The sequence below is a fragment of the Nannospalax galili genome, unplaced genomic scaffold (genome assembly GCF_000622305.1).
Source record: "Nannospalax galili isolate Female #2095 unplaced genomic scaffold, S.galili_v1.0 scaffold940, whole genome shotgun sequence".
Classification (NCBI taxonomy): Eukaryota; Metazoa; Chordata; class Mammalia; order Rodentia; family Spalacidae; genus Nannospalax; species Nannospalax galili.
The window spans coordinates 786,755-809,708 of NW_008346079.1; the positions used below are offsets into that span (position 1 = coordinate 786,755).

At 52.1% G+C, this 22,954-nt stretch overlaps 1 protein-coding gene across 1 annotated transcript in view; it reads left to right on the forward strand.

The window, feature by feature from the left end:
* The first annotated feature begins 6 nt into the window (after nucleotides 1–6).
* Nucleotides 7–22,954, forward strand: part of Galnt10 (polypeptide N-acetylgalactosaminyltransferase 10) — a 168,534-nt gene continuing 145,586 nt past the window's right edge. The window contains exon 1 of the mRNA XM_008842336.3: nucleotides 7–195. Coding sequence (XP_008840558.2) covers nucleotides 37–195 — 159 coding nt within the window. The 5' untranslated portion in view covers nucleotides 7–36. The remainder of the gene's footprint in view (nucleotides 196–22,954) is intronic.

Consider the following 22,954-nt stretch of genomic DNA (forward strand, 5'->3'; position numbering starts at 1 on the left):
GGAGCCGGCGGGGAGCGGCGGGGCGGACGGGCCCTGATGAGGCGGAAAGAGAAGCGGCTCCTGCAGGCGGTGGCGCTGGCGCTGGCGGCCCTGGTCCTCCTGCCTAACGTGGGGCTCTGGGCTCTGTACCGCGAGCGGCAGCCGGACGGCAGCCCCGGGGCGGCGGGGGCGGCGGTAGCCCCGGCGGCCGGACAGGTGAGTAGGGGGCGGCCGAGGGATGGGGCACACCCGGGTTCCCGGTTCAGTCCGACCCGCGGTTCCTCCCTCCACCTCGGCGGGTCAGGCTGCTTCCCATTTTGAGGATGGGGATGTGGAGGCGCAGAGGTCAAGGACTTGTCTGGGACCCCCTTCCAGCCAGACACAAGGACGAAACTCGAACCCGGGGCCCTCGGTGTGCAGCCCCCCTCACCTCGTGCCCTGTGTTGCTATTTTTCCTGACCTTTTGCCGCACTCTTGGCGGATTTACCTGCGTCCCGGTCATCCAGGATGGAGAGGCTGGTCCTTCTGTTGGGCGTTCTGGTCTTTACCCTCCCACCCCACCTGCTGATTCTGGTGTTTCTACCCAAGTCACCCCTTTTCCGTTGGCCGTCTGCACAGAACACCCGGGCCCCCTTTGTGTCTCCCACCCCCAGCCTGTGCCTCCATCAGATTCCCTGCGTTCCTTGGGTATACAGAGATCATGCCCCTCTAGGAGCCTCAGGACCCTGGATGACGTGGTAAGGTAGAGGTAGGGACTGAGCGCCTGTCCTCCAAGAACTTGCCACCCTTGACTCCTGGGGAGTCCAGAAGCTACGTGGAGGCTCTGGGAGAGGACTCTCCAAATGTCCAGGGCTATGGTTCTCTGAGGACAGACCACCTCCTGTCTTGTCTGAACTGATGTTTCTTGTAGACAAAATTGGGATGGTCATTTGTTTCTGCCTCTCTAGAGCTTGTGTGTGTGTGTGTGTGTGTGTGTACATGGATGCATGCGTGTGGACCAGCACATTCCTGGAACAGAAACCATCATTCACTCTCAGCTCCTGGCACTGGTGGGCATGCTTGAACTGTTTCCTCCCCAGGGTATTTCAAATTCACTTACAGGATTTCGCTGGCCCTGGGGGAAGTGGCCAGTTTGTGCATTAGGGTCAGACTTGACTGACTGCTGGCTGGCCTCTAGAGAAGACGCAGACTTTCTGAGGCTGAATGCTTTTCCCTTCTCTTCTAGTGTTAGTCTGCCTTCTGGGTGCACTGGCTTCTTGGACGAGGGTTCTTTGCTATGGCGCTGATCAATTAAAGTTTGGCCCAGTACTCTGGTCATTGTAAACCATCCCAGAGGGTCTGGTTGATCTTTCTGGTAGATCTCACTGGTAGAACACTCCTTTTATAAATCTCCAGCTCAAATTCTTGACGGCCGATTCAGACCTCTAGATCTCTACTACGAGCTTGCTGTGCTGATGAGTCTGGTCACCCTCTCTGAGCCTACTTGTTTCATCTGTGTGATTCAGCGCCAACATTCCATGATACTCAGTGGACTGGTGAGGAGCCCAGTGGGCCACTTCTTTCTCTTTTCCTGAGGTCCCTTAGCTTTCCTACCTTGGGATACTCTGTGCTGACCACAGCCCTGGCTGAGGGGGGCATGTCCAGCCAGGTGCAGACTCTCCTGTAGAATAGCTGTAAGCAAGTCTAAAATAGCTGTGGACTCCCTGCCTCTGCCTGGAGCGAGCCCTCATATTTCATTTGTTGTGGGTGCTGGAGACATCCTGATTTTCATTTTCTATAGACCCAGATGTGTAGCAAGAAGGTCAAGGTTAACTGCCTTCTCAGTTTGGCCTGAGCTTTCACAGCAAATTAATCACTGTACAAGAGGGTACTGATGGAGTGAGGCCACCTTTGGAGCAGAAAGAGAGGAGCAGCTGCTGAGTGCCCGTTGGAGGTGCTGCCTGGACTGCGCAGAGGCTGGTCCACATGCCCTGGTCCTTGTCCACTTCTCTGGAATGGCGTGCAGGGGACGAGGGAAAGGAGAAGGGGCATGTGGAGGTTGCCATGCCTCTGGGGAGCTGCAGAAGGGGGCTGTGTCCTTGAGGATTTGGCATTCATGGGCTGCCTTTCTAGAGCATCCTGCCAGATTTCCACACAGTCGCTTTCTCTTCGGATGTCCCACAGATGCAGAGCCCTGGGCTTGGTCCCTGGCCCCTTGTCTGAATGTCAGCTGCCCTCCAGGAAAGAGGCTGCTTTCTTCCTTCCCTCTGTCTCCTCCATGTCCTGGAGCAGGCAGGGGCTGAACGTAACAGGTGGCTAGCTGGGACACGAGCGTCTACAGCACCTGGAGCTGTTCAGCAGAGCTCACCAGTTGTCGCCCTGTCGCTTTTGAGAGTCATCCCAAGGACCTGGATGATCTTTCTGGTAGAGTTCACTCCGCCAGCTCTGGCTGAGCCAGCCTGTTGCTCATCCGGTAGAGTGCTTGCCTGACGTGCATAAAGCCCTGCAAGGAGCTGGAACTCTGCAACCTGCACTGGGCACACCTGTAATCCTAGTATGTGGGTGGTGGAGGCAGGAGGATTAAGAGTTCAAGGCCAGCCTTGTCTACGTAGTCTGGGCTACATGAGACCTGTCTCGACAAGGGAAGGGAAGAGAAATTGCTGCAGAGGCTCTAGGGCAAAGTCTGATGGACTTTCTCTAAGATTTGAGCTGCATTTATGTGAGGTCGCTTACCCTGGTTTGAACAGACCTCTGAGTCCTTGGCTTTGCCTCTGGGGTGAAGAATAGAGCTCTAAATGAAGGTTCTGGTGTCTGTCCACAGACCTGCCCTGCGGCCCTATCTGGGTACCAGTGGGGCCCAGCAGGGTGTTTGAATCATAAAGCACACATCAAGCCAGCCTCCAGGCATCTTTGTTTTAACTTGGAACTCTCTCACTCTCATTCCTACCTCTGATTTGCCTGACATCTTGGTTTAAGTCTAGGGTCCTAGGGTTGGTTTCATCTCACAGGCTTGGGAATGGGTTCCCAGTAGGAACTAGGTGTAGCTCTCTGTCCTGTGAGAACTGGCTTCCCTGGATAATATCGTCTGTGGGGTAGAAGCGGTGGGATCATGGAATACTAGTGACTAATTTTCCCCCATCCCAGGTTTTTCTTCCTGTGTCACAGCAGGACTTTATTCTTAGGACATCCTGAAACCCATACTTTCCCCCTTTCAGTCTCCTGGTAGCAGAACCTTGCCAGACGCCAGCAAGTTAAGCACCATGGAAATGTGACCTGGAGTGGTTTCTTTGCTTTTCCAAGGAGGGGCTGGTGTCCTTTAGATTGCTAATCACTTCTGTCAGCTTGCCCAGGTGAAATCCAATGCCACCGGGGAAGGGTTGTTGACTGGTCAGACCAAATCCACCTCCTGGCCTCTTCTTCCTCCTGGGCTTATCATCTGAGGAGGGGAGGGCCTGGCTTCTGGTCCTGGTGCATTGTATCCTCAGGAAAAGGGTTTAACCTTTCTAGGCTGTAGACTCCTCACCTGTGAAACTAGTTTAGATTCAGAAAGGAGAGCGGTGCATGTATATGTAACTGTGCCCACCCATGGCCAGGGCAGACACTGCTAATCAATGCCTGTCCCACTAAGGCCAGACTTGGCCTCAGACTGTTGCTTAACAGGGCTTCTCAACTAGGGTGAGTGGCATCAGAACTTATTTGTGATGTTTTGTCTGTGCTTTGCCAATCTAACATCCCAGGGGTTTTGTGAGTTTGGCAGTATGTGTTGGAAAGGTCTAGAATCAGGCTGAGGCCCCTGCTGGGGGGAGTTTGTTCATGTTCTGGCTCCTCTTTGAGGCAGCAGTGTAAAGGTATTCAGCTTTCTTGCTGGCTCCAGTGGCAGGTAATAGATAATGGGATCAGGGGAACGCACGCAAAGGCCTCTTTAAAAGATAACCATCTGGCTTGCTAATTGTACCTTGTCTACTGTCAGCGGGCTCTTATCACTGTACAAAAAGCACCCAGAGGTGAAGGAGGTCCTGTCTCCCACTGCCCCCATGGTGTGCACTGCAGCATCTGTGTTTTGTGTCTGTCTGGTCTTCTGCCCCCTCCTGTGTGTGTCAGAGTCAGTAAGGAGAGGCTGGTATGCGTACTCTTGTGTTCAGTGGAGTGGGGATGGGAGGTCAACTCTACAGGTCTGAGTTACCGTGACCAGGTAGGTACATGGTGGCCTCCCACCACAGTGTCACAAATGTCTGGAGCTACACCCCCTGCTCGCACATGGCACAAGTTGGGGAAGGGAGGCTGTGTCTGAGTTTGTCAGAGCGGGCACAGGGCTTCAGTGGGCCTCTCGTCCAGCACTTTGGTTCTGTTTGATGGAAACTGAGGCCCAGAGGGGGTGATCACGTCAACAGGTCTCGCAGGGGGAGTGCAGCCCAACACACAGCACTCTGAGGTTCTCAGTCCGTTTCACAGTGGAGACTCTTCCTCCATAGACTAATGTGTGAGCTTTTCTGCTCTTATCTCCCCTGGGAGCCAAGATGCTCTCACCACGTCTTGAAGACCAGCAAGTAAAACACATTAACTGTTAGGGCAGCAAAGCGACCCTGCTTGGAGGTAGAGGGATTCAAAGGTGTGTGGCATGTGGCACCATTACTGCTGTCCCCGGCTGGCAGGGATAACGGGCCCTCAGAGCCCCTCACAGTCTTCACCTGTTGCAAATAACAATAATTCAGCCAGGAAGGCTGCAGTGATAAGGGGGCACATGGGCCCCTGGGACCACTGTGGCTTCAGGGATTGGGTGATCTGGGCTCTCTTGCCTCTGGCTTTCTGTATGTTAGCTTTGACCTAGACCGAGTTCCCATGGTAGCAGACCATGACCTCGGGTCCCTACACAGATCCTGGAGGAGAGGTTGTCTCCTCTGCCCACCTGTGTCAAAGAGAAGAAACCATCTTTCCTGTGAGCTCTAGCGAGTCTTCCTGGTACAGTTTGGAATTGCCATGCTCAGAACCCGTCACAGCTGGGAGGAGGAGCTGTGCTGGTTGAGTCCACTCATGCTGGAGCTGGGGGTAGGCTTGGCCACTCAGACAGGAGGAAGAGCAGCTCCCCACAGAAGCATCCAGCACTCTTGTGGGATGGAAAGAAGGATGCCTTGAGAAGACGCGCCCATGTCCACCTAGAGTCATGCCGCAGCACCCCAGGCAGTGGGCATCATCCCCAATTCACTGTGTCTTGGCTACCCTGGACTACTGTTGAGTGCAGAGGCTGTGACTCAACATCAGGGTTTCTATCGCCTCTGCCCACCCTGGGCTGCGATGCAGAGCGTGGCCTGGCCTCACTCATGCACCAGGCAGACTTGGCAGAGTGTGGCCTGGCTTGGCCTCAGATTTTTGCCAACAAGCCATAGAGGGGGGAAAGCTGTCTTGCTCTAATCCCACTGGTTCTGCCTTCCTTTCCCTTCACACGTGTCCTGAGCACAGCCCTTCCCCACCACGCCCCAAAAACCAGTTCACTGAACATTTCTCTCAAGCTGAAAAAAGAACTTCTGTCTCTTCAACTTCGGTTTTTTATGCCTGTCCCTGTTCGCTGGAGGAGGCGGAGTGTTCATACTTTGGAAGCCAGAGGAAGCTAAACAATTCCGCTTGCTGCAGGAGGTGGGTGTGTGTTTACGCCTGTGCCTGTGGCTCTCTCTGTGTGGCGCTCCCCTCTCTTATCTTCCCGTGGTTCCCGTATGCTGCCCTCTGCCAAACGCTGATAGGAGAGGAAGGGCAGAGAGCAGGCCCGCGGTGGGTGCCGTCTGGGTGCTTCTCAGAGAACGGCTTCAAATGCCGCGTTTTCTTAAGGAGCAGGGACCTAAAACAATGCTAATAAAAATGAGGTTGGGGTCTGGGGAGATGGCTCAGTGGGTTAGAGTGCTAGCTCTCCGAACATGAGGACCTGAGTTTGAACCCTTAATATCCAAGTGCAAAGCCAGCCAGGCCATGTGTGCCTGTCACCCCAGCTTCGGTGAGCAAACGAGTGGATTCCGAGGCCAGCACAGCTGATTCAGTGAGAGACCCTGACTCACAGCAGTGAGGTGGAGAGGGACAGAGGAGCCTCTGCACGCATGTTCGTGGGCACACACACCTGCATACTCAAGTGCATGTACCACACACAGCATGCACATGTACACAGCAGACACACATACACATCAGAATGATGTTGGTATGTTGGACCATGAAGGGTCATAGTGGTTCCCCCTGCTTATTTATCATGTACCCTGTGAAGCCTATTATCTTCACGTCGTCGGGTGTGACCAGGGAAGAAAAGAGGAGGGACATCAAGCTCTCTGTGGTGATAGAGCCTGTGAGTCTGTGGCCCAGCGGGATCCCTTCAGCACTCTGTTTCACCATGTCTGATTAGGACAAAGAACCTGTCTCCCTGCCCATCCCTCCACTCCTTCCTGACGGAGTATCTGTGCAGGGGGAGAGGCCATTGCCTTGGGACTGAACCTCTCCAATAGGCCCCTGGGTGACCTTCTCATTCTCTTAGACAGTGGTGGTACAGTGTGCAGGGCTCACCTGACCTTTCTGCCTGAAATTCCTGGTCTGTGTCCACGAGGATGATGATAACTATTTTTGGTAACTATTTTGGAACGTCTTTTGAGGATGAAACCGGTCACTGAGGTCACCGAGTGCAAAGTCCTGACCCCTAGTGCCCTTGACCAAGCAGTAAAAGTGGCCACCAGGCTGCTTGGCTTGGCTTAGGGTAGGGACTGGCTTCTTAGCTTCCTGTGGCCCAGAGGGTAGGCATGCATGCCATGCTGTCAATGGACCTTGAGATCTCCGAGGCGAAGGTGAAGACTTGGCTAGGCACAAGGTCCAGCCGATGTGCAGGACAGCGCAGGCTCTGAGGATTGGGATGCTGGGGAGGTTGTATGGTGTGAATGAGAGACTCTTGTGCCCACTCCCTGACTCTTTTCGTGGTACCTTCCTACTTCCCACCTAGAAGGGAACTCAGGTCCTTGACATCATTCTAGAACAGTCTCCTTGCCAGTCACCTCCAGGAAAACATGCTTCGGTCACTCTGGTCCCAGGGGTCTGCTCACTGTCATCCCAAGCCTCCCTTTCCTCATCAACCCACATGGATGGGAGGCCTTCCTGGGTGCCCCACTCTCTTGGTGACAGATCCATGCAGATTTGTCATGCGGTGTGATCATCATTTTTAGACTGTGCTTTGTTATGGAACACACCTCGGTGGCCGTCCCTTCTGTTTGTGTCCCTCATTACAGAATGACCCAGGGCAGAGGGAGGGTGCCCTGTGGTTGGCTCTCAGCAAGCCTGAGAGGGAAGGTGCCTGAGGAACGGTTCTCCATGAACTTTAGGGTGTGAGAACCCGAGCCCGAAGAGGATGGAGACTTCATGGAGCTGGCTAGGCTGTGTGGCGCGGGCCAAGGAGTGCGCACTCCCCCCACCCCAGCTTCCCACAGGCAACCGTTCTTTGCCACATCTGGGACACACACATCTCCCTCCTGGGCCCACCCCACTCCCCCAAGGCCTCTGTTCCTGGAGTGCCTCCTGAGGTGTCTCTCTTGGGTGATAAGGAGTAACACCTTCTCAGGTGCCAGCAGGTCAGGTTCTGAGTCTGGATCCTGATCTAGATCCGGTTTAGTGATGCCCTTTGGCATGCTCTTTAGACGGGCTGGACGTTTGCCATCTGCTGCCTTCCAGGGTGGGGCCATGCCTTTATGCTGTTGGGGAAGGGTAATGTGCCTGAGCCAGGGGCCCCCAGGGAGGGGAGAGCCTGTGAACCCCTCCTGCTACAGCGAGGGCAGAGGGAACAGTGTGGTGCTGGGAACCAGCCCTACCTGATCTCTAGGTCTGGCTGCCCTGACTGGCGTCTGTGGAGCATCATGTTCCTTTTCTCAATATATAACCTCGTTAACACTATGACAAAGTGTCCTGGTGTCGGTTAAAGATTCAGTGAAGAGGTGAAGTGGTATATTGGGGCCTTGCAGTCAGGCAAAGAGAAGCAGACCCAGCTGCTTCTGCCCGACCTTGGAACCGCTGGCTGACTGTGTGATCGGGTTGAGTCCAGTCTGTCCCCTTCCTTGGGATGCAGGGAGGACAGGTGTGAGTTCACCACTGAAGAGCAGCCTGACGGTTGTTCCAGTGGCTGTCAGACCCGGAAAGCAGTTCTCTCGCCGACTGCCCAGCAGTGTACTGGGTGAGGGTTACAGCAGGACACAGTCCATCAGTGGCCTCCCCAGAGTGCAGAGCACTGGTGTGTGCTGGTGTGGGTCTTCCCAAGAGGCAGGCTCAGAGCGTAAGTTGGCAGGGGCTTCTGGAGGAAGGGCCTTGGGAAAGGGGTGGGGCTGGAACATCTGGTGGAGGTGTGTGTGAAAATGACTTCCTGTCGCTCAGGCACACTGTGTGTTCTCAAGTGAAAACTGTTATTTCTTGCCTCTTTCCTCCTGAGTATTGATCGTTGTCAGCTGCTGACAGCTGAAGTAAGTGTGTGTGTGTGTGTGTGTGTGTGTGTGTGTGTGTGTGTGTGTGCATGTCTATTTGTGAAATAACTAGTTTCTAAATTTGCTACCGAACTTTACAAGAAGTTAATGATTCTGGAGCACCAGGGTCTGTAATTTGGATTCCTGGTTATTCTGTTGACAGTGAGCCTTAACAGCTGTTTTCTTTCATTAATCATTGCGTGGGCCTATGTGTGCGTGTCACGTACATGTGTGCACGTGTGTGTGAAAGCCAGAAGTCAAACTCAGGTGTCATTTCTCAGGAATTGTCTACCTTGTTTTCTTTGAGATAGGGTCTTTTACTGGGACCTGGGATTCACCAGTTAGGTCAGGTAGGCTGGCCAGCCGGCCCCAGGGGTCCTCCTGTCTCCACCTCCCCGGTGTTAGGACTCCAAGTACCTGCACCATGGTGGCCTTTTTTTTTTTTTTTTAACATGGGTTCTAGGATTGGATTCTGGTCCTCAAGCTTGAGTGGCAAGCAGTTTATGGACCAAGCAGTCTAACCCACCCACCCCACCCTCAGTTCCCTAGCTTATAGGTGTCTTCTAATAGATGTTCAGCCTATGGCCTATCAGAATGTCAGGACTTACCAAGGGCTAGCCTTTTATGACTAGATATCAATGGTTTTAAATGTTAATAAGTAAATGTTAATAAATAAGTTGATAAGGGCAGTCAGTATTCCAGTGTGGATAGGGGAGGGGGTCATGAGCTCCTGAAGAGCTGAAGAGCTCCCAAAGGCTGAAGAGCTGCAGTTGATGGCTTTGGGGAAAGGGAGGGTCAGTTTTCCTTGGGGGGTGTAGCCACTGGGAGGTTGCCCATGCTAGTGGATGGCCCCACACCCATGTGCATGCGGAAAGCAGTAATTAAACTCAGTGGGTTATTAAAAAAAAGAAAAGGCGGCCATGAAAATGGGAGGGGCATGTGTGGGGGAGGTTGTGATCAGATTACAGGGGAGGCAGAGGTGGGGTGGACAGGATCAAGTTATGTTGTATATACATACGAAATTGTCAAAGAGTAAATAAAATATTCAAGTATTAAGTTGCTCAATAATTGGTATTTTTTGGAAAAATTATTGGGTTTGGCTTTTTGGGAACAGTCTGGCACCTGGACCTGCTGTGAGAATCATGGGGGGTGCTGGTCATGTCCTGCAGCTACTGCCCCTCTAGATAAGCCCCCAGCTTTCCAGCCGGTCACGGCCCTGCCCCCTCTGTGGTCTGAAACCTGGGTGTTTCACCGTCACCATAACCAGCTTCACGGGAGACATTTGGAAACCAAGGGTCAAAGAGTTTAACTAAACCAGAGCCGGTGAGTTGAGGCTGAGCCTTCTGACTCTCAGACTAAAACACTTCAGAGGAAATAGACCTGTATTGTCCCTGGTTGTCAAACAGACCACAGGCACTGATGTGCAGATTCCTGCTTTCTCAAGCCCAGACTCCAAGTCCCTGGCTTCCCTCTAGGCCCCTGAATGTGGGTCCCCTCTGTCTCATGAAGCTTGCCCGTTGTTAGGGGCTGCTGCTGGTGGCGGGTTGTCAGTGGCCGTGGGGACACAGTCTACTTTGTTTGCTGCTGCACTCCTGGCTCGGCAGCCTGCTGCAGGGTGTGCATTCTTATGATGGGGGAGTGGTAGGAGCTCTTTGGGGAGTGGGGACTCAGAGGCGTTCCCAGGAAGCACCCTTAGAGAGCAGAGGGCCTGTGTGTGCCGCAGCTGTTTGGCTTCACACAGACATGCATGTCTGAGTCCAAGGCCCTTGGATGTGGTGGCCGCAGCTCTGCCAGTGTTCAGGGACTTCCCATAGGGGCTCCCTGGTGATCACTTGTGAATTGAGTGGGCACTGCGTGTCACACACTGTTCCTACCTTTCCTCTGCCCTGTGATCCTGGAGTGGGCAGGGGGTTCACTATGACTGCTGTTATTGCACAGATGGATGAACAGGCTTCGGATGCCTAAGTAACGTCCAGGGCTGTGCAGGAAGCAAGCCACGGAGCTCTGGCTTGGGCTTCCTACGCCCAGATTTGTGCTCTTAGCTACCAAATTTGATAGACCCCGGAGGGGGCAGTCATTTCCCCTCTCTGCCTTCAAAATGGGAAGCAACCTCTCTGGCATGCGAGCAGGGTACAGATAGGAGGGAGCAGACAGTTTCTGACCCACAGCTCTTCTTGCCTACCCTCCCCTGGGCACAGCTGTCAGACCCTGTGGCGTGGGGGAGTTCTCTTGCCCTTCTGGCCCCTCCTTCCCCATCCTGGATCCTGTACCTCCCTCTGCAGTAGAAGAGGCAGCCGACAGCTCTGGCCACAAAGGCCGGGCCAGGGACAATGGGGCACATTGAGAAGGTGCCAGGTGCCAAGCCAGAGGTAATAAAGGGACATTTATAAGCTTCAACCTGAATTGTCAGGCTTTGCTCTCTTTCTCTCTACAGCACTTAAAAGGTACAAAATCCTGGTGTGGTTTTCCTCCCTTGGGCTCTCCAGGGTTCTCCTACTGGACAGCCATCTTTGGCCTGAAGCCCCCAGTAATAGGGAGCACGCTCCCTTTCCGTCACCAGGGTTCTGGGTAGTCCACTGGGCTCAGGCTGACAGAGGATCTCGGCAGTTGCCATATTCGGCGTTTCTGTCTCTTCTCAAATTGTTCCTTTCCCAGAAGGCCTTCCCTGACCATTCCAGGAAGAATTGATCTGTCTCTTGGAGGTGTGTGCAAAACCAACCTCATACATTCCTAGCAGCCTGACATCGTGATCCCTTGGCAGAGAGAAGTCATGTTTGAGAGCCTTCCCAGCAGCAACTCTGGGGGAGGCTCCAGCTGGGGGACAGCATCCCAGAGAGCTGCAAGTGAGCTTGCCTTCCTCCGTCTCTAGGAGGTCCACTCCCAAATATGGCCAGTGTGTCCTAGGTACTCTTTCATGGACTTCTGGACAATATGGTTTCTGTTGCAGCTGCTCAAATATGTCATCTTGATAGGAGCTTGGCCATACTATGTGCGAATGTGTGTCATGTTCCAATAAAACTTTATTTGCAAAAACAGGAAGCATGTTGGACTGAGCAGGCTCTATTTGCCAACCCCTGTTCTGGTCTCTTCCTGAAGAGACCTCAGTTGTCATGTGGTAGCCCCCAGGAGATGTGTGACCTTGGGCTGCGCCTAACCCGGCTGCGCTTCCATTTCTCCATATGTAAGTTGTGTTCATTGGGAAGATGAGTTCTAATTGTCCTGGGAGCTCTGGACACATGGTGAGGCCCTGAGTTCTCCAGCGGGCCTGGCACAGCCACTGTGTCTGAGCGCACCTCTGTAGTGCTTTCCAAACCCACTGTCCCACCAGCAGTGCCGTGCCTGGGGATTCCTGCCCCAGCTTTCTGACTGTTCTCCTCTGCCCACCCATGAAATCATAGTGTAGTCTCACAGGGAACGAGTATATTACGGGTAGAACTGGGAGATGCCTGTCCCTCTGCTAAAGCACTCAAGCACTTTGCCGAGGCTGTGCCCTGACTACATGCAGCTTGAACCCATGCCCCTGCTATCCTGCTAACTGCCATCGCTCTCCAGGCCCTGCTTCATCATTTACTTGATGCTGCTTCTGAGCACTGAAGGGAGGGACCTTGCCTGTCCCATTCACTGCTGCAGCCACGGTGATGGTGCACAGTAGGTGCTTGGTAAATGTGCTGTGAATGAATGAATGAATGAATGAGTGAATGAATGATACATAGCTATCCCTGCGCAGCCCTCCAGGCAGGACTGCTGGCCCTTACCTCTTGCATCTCACCTGGACACCCTGTGATCCTGGTGCTAGAGACACTGTGCACCTTCCTCTGGATAGAGGGGAAAGAGACCAACTTGCCTCCCCCTGGTGGGACGTGAGGCCTCGAGCGAGCCTGTGAGCTCCTGGAGAGGCAGCCAAGGACTGTCGGCAGTGCTTTGAGGAGCTCTGGCTGTAACTACACTTCCTTCCCCCACAGGCAGTCCTGTTGGGCGTCTCTGCCTGAGAATCTCATGCTCCCTGAGAATCCTACATGCCTCCTCTGGGCTGGTGTTTTTCCCGTGGCTCTTGGGCATTGGCCCCCTGCTTGCTTCTTGGGCAAAGAGGTGCTTGCTGCAGGTGGGGCCGAATGTCCTGTCAGCCCAGGGTAGGTCTCTTGCAGGAGAGGTGCTGCTGGCTCAGGCCCCAGCCTTTCCTGAGGCCTCCAGCTCCTGTGAAGTGGGTAAATAGGCTCATGGATTTGGTGGGGGAATTTAACATATCCCCCAGAACATGTATTAAAGTCCTAAGCTCCAGCCTCAGAATGTAGAGATAGGACAGTTATAGTTAGGATGGGTCTGGGCCGGAGTGGAGTGGGGCCTTCGTCCTGCATGCCTGGTGGGAGTCTTTGGAAGAAGAGCAGAGATACACAGAGGCCAGGCGGTCCTGGCAGCTCGAGGCGCGTTAAGCCCAGAGCACCTGGTGCTCCAGAGCAGGGATCCTTGTCTCCATCAGTTCTAGCCACTACCTCCTTTTTAATTCATGGAAAAGATCCTCTTAGAGAAGATTATCGTATTACACTGCACGTATGTATTCTTAACTAAAGCCGCTCTCCTGAGTAAGTGCTCCCTCCTCTCTCCAACCGTTAGCATTGGATACCAATTAGTAAACTGCGGGTGCTACCTTTTACTTACGTGCATTGTCTCTCATTTGTCCTGAGTTCCAATTTATTTCTATTCTGGGTCCCCACTAAATTGATTTGGAGGATTATTGTGTGCTACAGACAAAAACCAATCGTCCCTTTCAGAGCTCCTAGCTCAAAGCCAGGACACAGACGAGCTCTTTGTGTTGTGTGGATGGAGAACAGACTTGGAGAGACCACAGTGGTGAGGTCAGAGAGGGCTTTTGTGGAGTGGTGGTTTTTAACTTGTACAAGGCCCAAACCTTAGCTCTGTGTGTGTATGTGTGTGTGTGATAGGATTGGGCCTCTGAAGTGGCAGAAAGGAGGACCCTTTCCCAGTAGCAGTGGGGAAGCGGGGAGTTATGGAAGTGGGAGAGGCTGGATGCCACTCTCTGGGTGCTGGGCTGGGCAGGATGGTTTAGGGCAGAGGCTGACTGGACAGGTAGCTGTGGCTGTGCAGGAGGAAACCAAGGCAGAGAGACCAACCACTGAGGGGGAGGGAGAATGAATCCACTCATTCACCCCGTGCCCAGATATAACAGGTACAGCCACATGATGGGTCACACAGTCTCTGAGCTCACCACCCAGATGACACTCCAGCCACTGAGAAGCTGACTAGCCCACACAGCCTGGAGCTTTAGTCTCATGGTATGGAGAGCTTGTGTGGTGGCCTGAGACAGGATGATGCTGATGATGGGAACGCTTTCTGATGAGGAGAACCCAGGCCCACATCCCTCAAGGGGAGTCAGGTGGGTCAGCCTGCATTAGAGGACTGGGCAAGGCTGGGGTGAAGGGATTTACAGTCAGCATTTTGGCGGGCAGGGGAAAGTGGGGAGTGTGTGGGATACTCAAGGCCTCCTAAATTCAGCGGTGCTCAGCCTTGAGAAGTAAAGCCAGAACTGAGACTGAAAGACTGAAGTACAGGTAGGACTGGGCCCGTGATCTAGAAAGAGCCATCTAGCCTCCAGTTCCTGGAGGGTCCTAAGTCATAAGACCAGATCTGCTTATTCAAGTCTCCTGGAGCTCAGGAGTTAAAAGAGGCCTGTAAGGTCATTTTTGCTAACCACTGGCCCAGGTGAGGCAGAGAAGCCGCAGGACAGGTCTGGAGCTTCTGGAAAGTCCGTTTCATCAGACTAGGCAGTCACCCATCGGCTTCTGACTGAATACTGAGTGTTCCCCAGGCTGGGTCCGAACACTTGGTGTTCCAAGAGGAAAGGACCTGGTCCTTCTGCCATGTGGCCCAGCCTCTTCTGTGGACCACCACGCACACGTTAGAAGGAAGGCAAACAGGTCTAAAGGCCCGGAATCATTTCTGTATGGCAGACAGTAGTGGTGTCTTTGGATCAGAGAGGTTAACTAGCTGCCATAGTCTGACACAACAGAACACCACAGACAGGTGAATTCAGTAATAAACGTTTGCCTCTCACAGATGTGGAGCCGGCAGTTACTAAGCACGTGCCAGTGGAGTCAGGTTCTCCATGAGGGTCTTCCTCTTCCTGGTTACGAAGTTAGTCTCTGTGTCCCTTGTGCTCCAGAGCTCCTGGTCTGCCCTTAGAACACTGACCCATCCCTGAGGGCTCCCCATGTGTCCTGGGTACCCAAGACCCCACCTCCTGATAGGCATCGGGGATTTCAGCTTGGGGGTGGGGTGGCATTCAGTGTGTAACTGGTACAGGCATCTTTGATTGGGAATGTTGTAGCACGTGGTCTCCCAGGAGAGGGGCACAGAGGGTACCTATGAGCACGTGCTTTTCCTATGACAAAAGCATAGTCATATTAGTGGAGAAATAAGACGGTGAACAAGCTTGTGTCTATTCAGGTCGGGCTCTGTCACTAAACAAGTTAATAAGAAGGTATTAAAAATGCACTTTGGAGTCGAAGCGAGGGGCCGCCTGACCGTGTTTTCTCATTGCTTTGCTCCGTGCAGCCATCCCAGGGATCTTCCGAAGTGGAAATTATGCCACCAGTTCTCGTGGGAGCTCTTCTGAGGCTTCCACTTCTAGACTGGAGACTGAACTACGCTCCAGGTCCCCACCTCGCACTGTCCTTCCCCTCTGTCCTCACCAACCTCAGATCAGCCTCTTGTCTGCAGTGGAGCCTCTGCACCCATCCCCCTCCTCCTTGACGCAGGGGGTTCTCTTTCAGTGTATGCACACATACACCAAACACACATGCACCAAAAACTACATGCACCAAACACGTGCGTGCACCAAACACACATGAATTCACACCAAATGCATACACTTACCAAATACATGCATCACACACATGCATCAACAGACATACACATGCACCAAACACACGTGCACCAAATACACATATGCTCACATATCACATGTGCTTGTGTACTCACACCAAATACACATGCACAAACATGCAACACACATGCACACATGCATGCCAAACACATGCTCACATACCAAACACATGCACGTCAAATACATATGCATGCACACACACACCACACACACTCAGTTACACACAGCTCACCTTGGCAACCACATCCTTCGTGTCTCAGCCCGGGTGTCCTTCCCTGAGGGGGATTTCCTAATTTGTACCCACTTCTGATTTTCTCCCTTTGAAATGTCTTGGTTCCCCAGTGTCTTAGTTAGGGTTATATAGATGTGAAATTCTCGAGGTTACTTAGTAAACACGCCTTGCTGTTAATTGTAAACACCACCAGACTGTAGTGGTGTCAGTACTCCCCAGTGTCTGACCCTCAGTGCTTTATAAACGCCTGGACAGCTCAGATCTGATGATCGAGGTCAGCAGACCATGTTTGATTGTATCTTGGATCAGGAAAAAAAAGCGTAGCTGGATGTATGGTACATGTCTGTAATCCTAGCACAGGGAAGGTTGAGGCAGGAGGATACAGAGTTCAAGGCCATCCTTAGCTGTGTATCAAGTTTGAGGTCAGTCTGGGCTACATGAGACCCTGTCTTAAAAACAAACAAACAAACGAACAAACAACCCAAAAAGTCCAAACTACAGAAATGGGGTGTTACTGGAGAAGTTGGTGACATTTGGATGTGAGCCACAGTAAGTTAGACAGCAGTGTTGATTTGAGTGTCTTTATTCTTAGGAATGTCTTAGACATGTCTGTCTTCAACTTTCAAATGGTTCAGGAAAAAAAATTAGCTACAGGATAAAGGGGAGCACGGTGAAGGGGCTGTGAAGGAGGCCGGCCCCAGCCGGACGGTGGAGGCCGTGCAGAGTGCTCCCGTGTCATTCTTGCTGAAGTTCAAAATTATTTCCTGATAAAAAAAATTGAAACATGATTCAGTGAGTATTTAGGGTGCAATGACTGGCACTTGTAATCCTAGCACTCAGAAAACTGAGACAGGAGGATTGCTGTGAGTGTGAGGCACCCTGGGCCACATAAGACCCTGCCTCAAAAATTGAAACTATTATAATATAATAATAATAACAGTAATGATGGGAACTGAGGCTGTATGTGCATTGCTAGAGTGCTTGCCCAGCATGCAAGACGGCTTGGGTTCAGTCCCCCAGTACTGTGTAAACGGGAACGGTAGCACACCTGTAATCCCAGCACTCTGAAGGCAGAGGCAGGCGAATCTCTGCAAGTTCAAGGCTAGCCTGCTCTACATAGCAAGTTCCAGGCCAGCCAGGGCTAGACAGTGTGAACATGAACAGAAGTGAATGAACAGCATAGACGGGTTGCCAGGAGGGGCCGATAACCTGAAGGCACAGGCTGAGGGCAGGAAAGGGCTCGGTCCCTTGGGAACTTCAGGAGGGCATTGTGGCCCTGGAGAAGGGCACAGGGTCATTGCTCTCCTGTGGAGTTGTCTCTGGAGGGAGCAAAAGGTGTGCTGTCAGCCAGCCAGGGCTGAGGGTCTCCATCCACATCCCAGCCCCCCTTTTTGCTTGATGATTTTTAATTGCATAAAACCTGGTGGTCTTGGGTTTTCAGTCTGATTTCATCTGGTTTTACAGATTCCTCTTTCTGCCCTGCACCTGGGATCCTCCTGCTGCCTGCGTGCACTTAAGCACACCCTATGTTTTCTGTCTTATTGATGCCTAACAAATTTCGACAAACAGTGAAGCTTAACACCCAAGCATCCATCTCTTCATGGCTTTTGCAGGTCAGGGAGTCTAGCTTTGCTGGAAAGTTCTACTCTGAGTCTCATGAGATTGCAGTTAACATGCTAGCCAGATATGCCCACTTGAACTTGGATGTGGTGGCAAATACGTGGAATCCCAGCACTGGGGAGGTAGAGGCTAACTTGGGCTATATGAGACCCTGTCTCAAAAAAATAAATGACTGGGCATGGTGGCCCATGCCTTTAATCCCAGTACTCGGGAGGCAGAGGCAGGATGAGCTCTGTGAGATCAAGGCCAGCCTGGTCTACATAATGAATTCCAGGCTAGCTGTGGCTACAGGGAGACCCTGTCTCAAACAAAAGACAAAAACGAACAAAAAACAACACATTAGGGCCAGCAAGGTGACGCAGCAGATAAAAGCACTTGCCACACAAGCCTGATGACTGGAGTTTGATCCCTGGAATCCATGGTGGAAGGAGAGAACGAACCCCTGGAAGTTGTCATCTGATCCCCCCACCTCTTTCTAACACACACACACACAGTAATAATAATAAATAGGGGCCGAAGAGATTGCTCAGTGGTTCATGAAGCATGAAGATCAGAGTTCGGATCCCCAAAACCCAAGTAAATGCCGGGTGCCCACCCCCTGTAATTCCAGCCTCTAAAGGTGGAGATGGGCTCCCAGGGCAGGCTGGCTAGCAAAACGATCCATATCTGCAAGCTCTGGGCTTGATTGAGAGACCTGCCTCAGTGCACAAGGCAGAAGAGTGATGGAAAATGGTTCCTCACGGCAACTTCAGGCCTCTACATGTATGTGCACACGTGTACATGCCCCCCTCCTGTGCCCCCACACACCTACATGCCACACACACTTGTGGAAATTGAAAAATAAAGAAATGAAAACTTTCATTTTCGAAGGAAAAGTGGCCCAGGCCCGTGAGCCCAGCACTCAGGAGCGGAGGCAGGAGGACCAGAGTCCATGGTCATCCTCAGCTATGGTGAGTTCAGGGCCAGCCTGGCCTACATGAGACCCTGTCTCAAAAAAAAGGGCTTTAGACATTGAGCTAGTGGCTTTGCCTGTGTCTGTTGCCACATTGAATGTACATACTCAACTGTACACTGGTCTCGACCGTACCAGTGCGAGGAAGATTGCCACTCAGGGTCAGGCATGGCTTTAGTGTAACTGACATTCAAGGCCCAGGTGAGAGAACCAGACATTCTCTCTGGCCACCTGCCTTTCTGGTGCAGCGACCAAGATACAGGAAGGGGCTGGACAGATGGCTCAGCCAATTAGAGCGCTGGCTGCTCTTGGTGAGTTCCCAGTACCCCGTGGGGTGGCTCACAACTGTCTATAGCTCCAACTCCAGGGGATCTGATGCCCTCTTCTGGCCTCCTGGCCTCCATGGGCACCTGCTCTCACCCCCCCCCCACAGACACATGTATACACATAATGAAAGATAACCATAAGAGGCCTGGAGAGATGGCTCAGTGGTTAAGAGCACTGGCTGCTCTTGCAGAGGATCCAGGTTCGATTCCCAGCACCCACATGGCAGCCATCAGCCATCTATAACTCCTGCTCCAGGGGATCCGACACTCTCTTCTGACCTCCACAGGTATTGCATGACACAGGAGCACTTACATGCAGGTGATACATTCATACACATAAAATAAGAATAATAAATAAAAATTATTTTTTAAAAAAGATAAAAATAGGGGCTGGAGAGATGGCTCAGTGGTTGAGAGCACTGACTGCTCTTGCAGAGGATCCAGGTTCGATTCCCAGCACCCACATGGCGGCTACGAACCGTCCTTAACTCCAGTTCCAGGGGAATCCGAAGCCCTGTTCTGACCTCTGCAGCATTGCATGACACGGGTGCACTCACATCCATGCAGGCAATACACTCAAACACATAAAATAATACACTTTTTTAAGAAAAGATGACGAAGGGGCCGGTGAACGTGTCCGGGCTGACCCCTCACGTGGCGTCAAACGCACAGGTTCTCAGCTTCGCTTCCACGCAGCCGTGAAGGCAGCCAGGCATGCAGCCTTGTCCTGCTCCGTAGGCCAGATCGTGGTCAGCCTTGGATTCGGGAAGCTGCTTGAGCTGGCAGCCCTCCCAGACAGGTTTTCTGTGTTTCGCACGGAGTGCTGCCTGGGTGGCTGTGAGTCTGGCCCAGGGCAGGCCTGTGCTGTGTGTCCTTGAACCTCTGGGCGCCTCTTCTGTGGCTCTCCCATTCTTTCTCCAGCAGGAAGAGGATAGAAAGGGCGTTGTGGACACTCCGGTGCAAGACCTCCCGACTCTCCCCTCCCTTCCAGCTGTTGGAGGAATTGGAACTGCCGGGTGGGAATCAAGCCCACTGCCGTTCACACACTTTATTAAAACACTTTTGAGAGAATCTGTCTGGGTCTCCATTCTGGTCAAAACAGCCCTCCAAACCAAACCAAGAGCATGGTGGGTCTCCTTTTAAACTTCAGACCCAGTCAGCAACTTGGAGGAAGTGGCTCGTAGAATTAATCCATTTTCTTCTTTAACATATTGGCATCTGCTCCTGGGTGACATTACTGGAGTCCCCTGCACATTTCACTGGCTGAGCCCAGAGGCAGCGAGCTCTTGCTTGGGGGTAGATGACAGACTTCCTTGACGAGTCCCACGAAGCCCTGAGTCCCCAGTTTCCTTTTCCTCCTTTCAGGCTCAGACACTTCCTTTCTAAAACTTAAAAAAGGGCTGATTTCTTTCTTTTTAAATGTTTTATTTATTATTTTTATGTGTATTGCATGTGTTGCCTGCATGTAGGTAAGTGCACCCGTGTGCAATGTTCACGGAGGTTAGAAGAGGCTGTCGGATCCCCTGGGACTGGAGTTACGGACAGTTGTTAGCTGCCATGTGGGTGCTGGGATTCGAACCCGGGTCTTCTGCAAGAACAACTAGTGTTCTTAACCGCTGAGCCATCTCTCCAGCCCCAGATTTTTTTCTCTTTTTAAAATTGGTTTGGCTCTTATGAAGCAGTTTTTTAAACGACTGCCCATCTTTGTCCATTCATCATACACCCAGTCAGGGTCCATGTTCCCTGATCTGCACTGAAGTGGCAGGAGCAGATGCAGCTCTCCCCGCTAGTCTCCCGTGAGACTCGTCTAAGATTTTTGCCTCCTTTTTTATAACTCACATTATCATGAAACTGAATCTTCCAGAAAACACAGGAGAGAGGGGAAAATGGAAACAGGGAGGCAGCCAGTCACTTCTCAGGGAGAGTGCGTATGGCCCACCTCCAAGATGGGGGTGATAGTAATCGCTGGGCTGCAGCTGGGGCTCTGAGGGCCTAAGAAGGGTGCCAGGTGACCCATCATGCCACTATGGGGACTGAGGTTCCACTGTCTACATGCATAACTGGTGTGGTTTTTAAAACTTAAAATGTGATCATGATGGTGCACCCCCTTAATCTCAGTATTCAGGAGGCAGAGGCAGGCAGATCTCTATGAGTTGCAGGCCAGCCCGATTTGCATAGCGAGCTCTTAGCTAGCTAGGGCTACACAGTGAGACCATGTCTCAAAAAAAAAAAAAAAGAACAAAAGGTTAATGTTGAAGTCATCCTTGGCTACATAGAAAGTTGGAGGGCAGCCTGGGAAGATGACTCAGTTGTTAGGGCCTTCCACAAAAGCATGAGGAACCAAGTTCAGACCCCACCCCCAACACCCACACAGAAACCGGGTGTGGTGGCATGCACATGTAACCACGGTGCTGAGGTCAGGGGGAATGGACACAGATGAGTAGTGTATTAGTTACTTTTCTGTTGCTGTGATAGAACAACATGACCTCGGGAGCTCATAGAAGGAAGAGTTTATCTGAGCTTATGATTCCTGAGGGAATAGAGTATGTTCTGGCAGGGAGGTACGGTGGCAGGAGATATTTGGCACAGAAAGTGAAACACTCGCATCATCACGCAGGCACAGGACACACAGAGCAACTGGAGATCCAGCAAGGCTTAAGAACTCTCTAAGCCCACCCCCAGTGACGTGCTTCCTCCAGCAAGGCTACACCTTCTAAGACCTTCAAAAACAGCTCCACCAACTGGGGACAAAATGTCCGAATACTTGGAACCTATGGGGAACGTTCTCATCCAAACCAGCACATTCCACTCCCTGGCCTCCATAGCTCATGACCATATAGAAGGCAAAATACAATCAGTCCACCTTCAAAAATCCCCATCATCTTTTCCAGTCTCTATACTATTCAAAAATCCAGAGTCTAAAGTCTCTTCTGAGACTCAGGGCAATCTCTTAACTATAAGCCCTTGTAAAATCAAAAGACAAATTACATCATTCTAACACACAGTGGAACTGAATACACATTCCCATTCCATAAGGAGGAATGGAGGCAGCGTGGCAAAATACCAGACCAAAACAAGACCAAAACCCAGCAGGGCAACACCAAATCTAGTAGCTCCACATCAGTCTTCTGGGACTTTACCTCCAAGGGGCGTAGATGGCTTTGCTGAATGCCACATACATCTCTCTTGGGCTGGTGCCACTCCCTGCATGAAGCACTCCTTGGCAGATGTCTCACAGCTCTAGCAGCTCCAGCATTGACCTCTGGCCTCCCTGTGCAGGTATATGCACACGCACGCACACAAACATGTACATGTACCACTTGCCAGACCCAGGACAGATAGATCAATGTTGGCAGGGCTGCTTGTAGTTTGAGATGCAGAGCTGGAAGGGACTTGGGGGAGGCCGTCAGCAGACATCTCTCTGGGGAGGAAGCTTGGCTGGTGGTCTTCGTAAGTCCCACCTAGCATCACCCTGTGCAGCTGCAGGACGGGAGGTTCCCGCATCACCCTTTCCTCCAGCCCGTTCTTGCAGATGTAGGACACATCGGAAACCTCACTTGTCTCTGAGAGCAGCATGCAGGGAGCAGAGTCCGTCCTTCAGTACTCAGGGGGCTGAGGCAGGAGGATTCCTGCAAGTTCAGACCTGCCTGGGATACGTGGATTTTAGGCCAATGTGGGCTACAGAATAAATAAAGCCCTATCTCACTCTAACTAATTAGCTGGTTAATTCAGTGGCTAGGCAGGCTACATACCTTGAAGACCTGCTGACCAGCCTCCAAAGGGTCAAATTGCTTCTGGGGGCATCTGCAGTCTCTATTTCAGCAGCTCCTGAGTTATTAGGGTGCAGGCTTTGGCCCTAGGGCAGGAGGGGGCCTGGCAGGGCACCCAGCGCCATTCATCTGATGGCCTTCACCTGCTCTGGCTACAGTGTGGGGTCTAGACAGTACTGCCTTCTTTTCCGCCTGTTCCCTTTCCTCTGAGACAGGAGCAGACACCATCTACCTCAGGCCAGCTTCTGCTCCTGGCATTTCCTTTCCTTCCTGTTGAGGATGCCATGGTCAGGGGGAGATCTTGGAAGTCATCCCAGCCAGCACTTTACTGACTCTGGAAACCCATACCGGTGCCACTAGACCTGTCCTGACGTGTGTGTACTCTTCCTCCAAACTCTTTAAAGGCTGATTTTTAAAAACATGAGCAGGTGTCATAGACACATTTTTTTTTTCATGTTGAAAGTCACCTGCTTATTCTTTTAGCTTCTGTTTAAAGATTTCTCTGAGAGTGGAGGTAGAGCTGGATGTGTGTAGAAAACACACACGTGTTCATCAGATCTAGCCACTGACTATCAAATCAGATTCCATGTACGGCAGCATACCACTCTGAATGCATCCAATCTTGTGCTGTGACTTTCTCCTCCTGGGTTGGTAGAGTTCCATCCAGCACTGAATACCCTGGTCACTGCAGGTCCTGTGAGATGGCTCAGTAGGTAAAGGCACTCACTGC